The sequence below is a fragment of the Sinohyriopsis cumingii genome, chromosome 7 (assembly GCF_028554795.1).
Source record: "Sinohyriopsis cumingii isolate HCF-2022 chromosome 7, ASM2855479v2, whole genome shotgun sequence".
NCBI lineage: Eukaryota > Metazoa > Mollusca > Bivalvia > Unionida > Unionidae > Sinohyriopsis > Sinohyriopsis cumingii.
This window is the reverse complement of record NC_142967.1, coordinates 20,245,128-20,251,270: the sequence shown is the minus strand read 5'-3', so window position 1 is coordinate 20,251,270 and position 6,143 is coordinate 20,245,128. Positions and strand designations below refer to the sequence as shown.

The window sequence follows — 6,143 nt, the reverse complement described above, 5'->3', positions numbered from 1 at the left end:
CTAATGAATGTTATAGCTACATAACTAATGAATGATACAGATACATAAATAATGAATTAAACAGCTACATAAATAATAAATGACAAAGCACTAACTAAGGAATGATATAGCGACCCTCTTCTGCAAATTCAAAAATAGTTTCTGATATACGATATAATCTAAACATTGTCATATCACTTTCTAATATATTCATCAGAAAAGTAAACTTAAAAAATCAAAAGTAATTGCCAAATTTTAGCCCAGTGAATAGCATAGTCTCTGGTACAAAGGGGTTTGTAAGTTTTGGAAACTGTCTCCAAAAATTAAGATTCAAGTCTGGTAGAGATTCACATGGTACCAAAGGATTTCTGAAAATAATAATAATAATAATGATAATAATAATAATAACAATAATAACAATAATAATAAGAAGAAGAAGTAGAAGAAGAATAACAGGAGGAAGACAAAAACTTTGCCAATGATAATTCAAAATGATGTAAAATTTATTTTAATTGTTTGACGAAAATGACGTATGGAACTTATGAAAGCAACTTATACATGGAACAAGATAATAAACGTTATGCATAGGGAAAAATGATACCTTTGATCACTCGTGATGAAAAATACAATTAGTTTTCATGGTTACAGTAGAGCGAGTAGATACTTTCCATAAATTAGCTTTTCATGTTACAAGTGCGTGACGCACACACAAACCAGGAAGCTAATTATTCTCTAAAGCAATAATTTGGCACGGTTACAATTTAAGGATATGCACAAATAAATATCTGCTATGTATGACTTACAGATCGGATGGTTGCAAGAAGACATTCTGAGTAATCTCCGGGTTGTTTGTATTCATGCATGTCATTTTGGCCATAGTGTACTGCTTAATCTGGTTAAGTTGTGCTGTGAAGAAATTTAAACAATAAAAATAAAACAGTAAACATAAAAACAGTGTTATTATTTATCCTAAACAGGGGAACTCGCAAGAGAAAAGGAGTCAGAAATAAAATTCTAACCCCTTTGATGTTTCTGCAGAAAATGCTGCACGTTCAGCTATTATTCCTTGACTCACAAATTGCCTTTAATCAGTAAGTCTTCGACTCAGTTGCTTATTGGTAAAAAGCTACTTCATTCTCATACCAGCACTGCCGAACCTTAATCTTACACAACATTTTAGGAATCAGATTTCTGATACGACTGATCAGAAATCCTTATCTCTTCATATGTGCACCTATTGCAAGAAGAAAGGACACGTTATTTCTGATTGCTATGGATTGAACAATAAAAGCTGAATTAATAGAGACCTATTTCAAATGCTCCTACTTCTAAAAGATCAATGCCATGGTCAGTATTGAAAGTAATACATTTGTTGGGTCAAACAAAATCCACGTCTAATTTTATTTTGGAGAATTATGAACCATTCATATCGAAAGGTTTCATATTACTCATGGATGATTATCCCAATCCTCTCCCAATAAAAAGTTTAAAGGACGCGTGAGCTTTTCAGAGTCTTTTATTGTCAAGTACTTTGTCTTTGTCTGAGAACTGTTCTTCCAATGAAAGTGTTTTATTCAAGGAACATAATCAAATTTGTTGATGTACCTCTCCATTGTGTAAATTTGTCATCATACTAAGTTTCAGGACCCTTGACAGTCAGAATACTGGAGGCGTTGCCCATTGAGAGTATTAATTTATTATTAGGCAATGACCTAGCTGGAGATAAGGTTGTGTTAATCCACTTGTAACAGATAAGCCTTGTTTGGATCAGAAAGTATATCTTTAGGAGAACAAATTCTTGATTTCTACCCAGCTTGTGCAAAAACTAGAGCTAAAGCAAATCATGCTCTTGAGAATGATGTAGATCCGGATATTATTCTTTTATCTGACACATTACTTGGTCAGGTTTTTGATGAGGTCACTTCAACTTCTGGTATGCATCAATCAATAGGCATTGATCACAGTGATTCTCCTTTTAATACTCATTCTCTTTATTCTAATCAGGGTGATAAACGACATATTGTGGTCCAACATGAACAAGATCTTAAGCTCTCCAGTTTGTTTCGGACGGAGATTAGCGAAACTGAAGCCACACAAGTAGCTGTCTGTTACTTTGTTTAACATTTGACCCTTAAGAAAAAATGGAGACCACCTAAGATACCTGCTAGCGACGAGTGGTCAGTGAGTTATTAAATTCTTGTTCCTGAGCCGTATACACAGTACATTCCTAGTCTGGCCCAAGAAACTCCTTTGGCTGGTCATTTAGGGATCTTTAAGACTTGTCACAAGTTCTTGAATCACTTGTACTGGCCAAAATTCAATAAAGATGTTTGTAAATAATGTAGATCTTGTCATACCTGTTAAATGGTAGAAAACCCCAATAAGTACATGCCTAAGACTCATCTGCAACCAATCCCAGCATTTGATAAACCATTTAGTAGAATAATGTTAGATTGTGTAGGTCCCCTACCTAAGACCAGGTCAGGCAATCGATACTTGTTGACCATAATGTATGCGTTCACAAGATTCCCAGAGCAGTTCCTTTGAGGAATATTAAAAGTAAACCCATGCTAAAAGCTTTAATAAAGTTTTTCTTACACACTTTGGCCTTCCTAAATCTGTCCAATCTGATCAGGGGTAAAATTTAATGTGTGGGATTCACCAGTAAGCAATGCATGAATAAGGCATCGAGCAATTTAAGTCATCTGTCTATCACCATGAAAGCGAAGGGGCTTTAGAAAGATTTCATCAAACTTTGAAAAATAAGATTTGGTCATGTTACTTTCACACCGGAAAAGAGGAATTCTCATTCATAGAAGATATTCATCTTAGAGGGAAAATAAAATTATATTTGTTTTAAAATTACGTCACCATGCATTGTTTTTCTAGTTACATGTACGAAAAAAATAACCGAGAAGTCAAAACTTACGAAGTGTAAATCCGGTTCCTAAGAACATGTTCTCATACCAAAACCTGTCCCCTTCTTTCCATTCCCTAAACTGGTGACCAATGATGCATGCAAAGGTCGGACCAACGCTTCCTCCACGCACATGTCTCTCTGACAAACCGGCGGCGTATAGATCAATATCATCGGGGTTACTTCAAAATCAAACAAAAACATAAATATCTGAAAGTTACTAAATTAAAAGTTATATTACAAGTAATCATACTTTTTACCAAAACAAACATCAAAAAGTACCATGGTATTTTTTAATGAATGATGCAGTTTGTGTATATGTTGTGTAAACTGACCATCTCTTGGTAAAATATGGATTCAAATGGAGTATCAGCATGGAGTCTATTAGTGTTACACATTCCGGAGAAATCATGATCCTCAAAGGTATATCGTTCACAGAATTATTAAAAGTTTATATAAGCAAATTATTCCGTGGACAATTTAAAAAATGCATTGCATAATCTGACTAAGCCGAAAGGGATTAATGTTAACAATCAATATCGATTAGTTTGTTTTTTTTAAATCGCCTAACGCACACCAACGACAACCAAATGAATTTCACTGTAACTCAGAGAACAAAAGATTGCCATTTCCAACAATCTTTGAATCTCAAACCACCGAAAAGCAGAGATAACTAAATTCAGACGGTAGCAGTACGAATACAAACTACAAATACATACAGATAAATATATATAGATATACCGGTAAAGTTTAGAAAGAAGCATCGCCGCATCTGGATGAAGGTCAACCAAGCCACCAGGACCAGAACCGAAATGTGCGGCAACGGGAAGTCCACACCACTCCCTCCAAGCATTGTATCCGGGGATACCATGGTCACGACCTCTCTGGATGTTAACAGCAGCCAAGTCAAAACTGTCTCCATCTTCATCAAGAAAGAGGTTGTCTCGAACTCCAGGTTCCAAAAACCTGTCGGACTTGGCAGCTCCATCGCGGTAAAGCCACCTGCACATATTGTCAGCACCTCTTCCATTGTCATCCATGAGAGCTGTTGGCCTGTTAAAAGCATGCTCAATCTTTATTGCTTTCTGTTGGAGTAGATGGTTGTAGAGGAACAATTCACCGGGAATCATTGAGTGTCCAAATCTATAAGCAGCTGCTCCGAATGCGTTGGTCGTAGTTGGATCCACGGCAGGATTATAGACTGTATTAAATCCCTTTGGTGTTGAATAGAGACCGTATTTCGTCATGATAATTGGTCCTAGGATATGTGGTAGGAATTCCATATAGGCCACATGCTGAACTATTGCTGCAACTATTTTTCTGGTTTCTTGGAAGATTATTTCATCGTCCCAATGAGGATTGATCTTTCCAAGGGTTGTAGCTATTCTGTTGTGTTCCCTGAGGAAAATGACTTGGATAGTGGCCAGTGATGGCACAATATGTATCCTATCGTCTCCTATAACGACAATTCATGACATGTCAGCAAGACAATAAAGGCTTTCAATTTCTTGACTGAAATTACATCGATATTGCAATGTGATGATTCTAAGGAAAATTATTTTGAGGCAAAATTAAACAAAAATATTCCATTATATGTCCATGTGTTACAATAATCTAGACGGAAAACGGGGGGGGGGCATATTAGTGTCACGCATATTCACATTAATCTCTCTCTCTCTCTCTCTCTCTCTCTCTCTCCTGGGAGAACTTGTTGTTGCTTTTTAATGGCAATAACATGTGAAAACAAAGTCGGAGATACCGTTTAAATATCAGAAAGTTGTGGGCTAACCACGTCAGCTAAAATTTAACCTGTCGATGTCTCTAAACTGCAATAAACACTTGATTCTTAATCGATTAATATTTATGGGTATGATGATTATATTTTTTATTATTATTAGTGAGTATGGTGACGATATTGTCAATTATTAATTAAGAGTATGGTGACGACATTTTTTGTTATTATTAATGAGTACGATGATGATATTTTCAATTATTATTTATGAGTATGATGAGGGTATTTTCGGTTATGATTAGAGAGTATGGTGACTATATTTTCAATTATTATGAACGAGTATGGTGGTGATATTTTCCTCAAAACTTATCTCTGTAAGGTGACTTTTAATAAAACGTTCTCATTTTACTTAAAAAGGTGCCCTGTGCAAGGAAATATTTCATGATCATTTTTTAAACATTCGTATGAGGCTTCCATTCCATGTGAAAACTTACCTGACTTCATGCAGTAGTCTTCTGGCACTGATTTCATACATTTGTCTTGGTCTTGGTCAGCCCAGAAATACCCAAACTTATTTATTTTCAGCAAACCTGTGAAAAATAAAACAGATAATAACATGTTTTGTTGTGCAGTTCCTTACTTGATAAAGATGTGCAGATTGTTGGTCACGGGAGGTAACAATGGCATCAACAAAACGTGCATTGATGCCTCAGTACTTTGTTAAACCTCAGTTCCCCTGTCTGTGGACCAGTACGTCTCTTAAGCACTTTGCTTTTCACCATTCTGACGTGTCCACGTACCAATAAAGCCCATTTCTTCTAGCTGGAATGGTTGTTCTTAGTAAAACAAGATCATGTAGAAGTGTGATTTTCGTTTAAGAAAAATGATCCACAATAAATGTATAAACATTCAAGTTTAATTGCTGTGATTAGCGTTGAAGTCCGTGCTCAGCATTGTCCAACCGATTCCTTAGAGTGTGAGACGTTGCATACATACATGCATGCATGCATGCATACATACATACATACATACATACAGACACACGCACACACACACATACACAAACATACCTACCTACCTTCCTACCTAGCTAGCTAGCTACCTACCTACCTACATACCTACCTACCTACCTACCTACCTACCTACATACATACATACATACATACATACATATAATGGTCTTGAAGTAGGAAAAGCACAAGTTGTTACCATTTCTATAGTGTTTCCAATTCTGTGTTTTTTATTTTGTCGGCCTATATACGGTTTTTTTATTTAACTTATCAGTCACCAGCTTTATAACAAATTATTGCATTAATTCTTTAACATATTCCAAACCACGCATACAAATTGGTGACATTCCTGTTCCCGGGTTATTCTTAATCATGTAACAATATATGCTTGGTGTACTAACACTCGCTACGACATTAGCAGTTCCAGGCAAACATGTATAAAATGTTGGGGCCATATTATGCCAAGGAATATTTAGTTCCAAAATTTCTTAGAGATAATTATAAG

The 6,143-nt window shown here is 35.7% G+C and overlaps 1 protein-coding gene across 1 annotated transcript in view; it reads right to left on the bottom strand.

The window, feature by feature from the left end:
* Positions 1-214: 214 nt before the first annotated feature.
* LOC149794834 (immunomodulatory peroxidase-like) overlaps positions 215-6,143 on the bottom strand; it is a 28,455-nt gene continuing 22,526 nt past the window's right edge. The window contains exons 6-10 of the mRNA XM_089963719.1: positions 5,123-5,218; positions 3,638-4,352; positions 2,909-3,078; positions 783-885; positions 215-347 (exon numbers count right to left, since the gene is read on the bottom strand). Of these exons, the coding sequence (XP_089819845.1) occupies positions 215-347; positions 783-885; positions 2,909-3,078; positions 3,638-4,352; positions 5,123-5,218 (1,217 nt within the window). The remainder of the gene's footprint in view (positions 348-782; positions 886-2,908; positions 3,079-3,637; positions 4,353-5,122; positions 5,219-6,143) is intronic.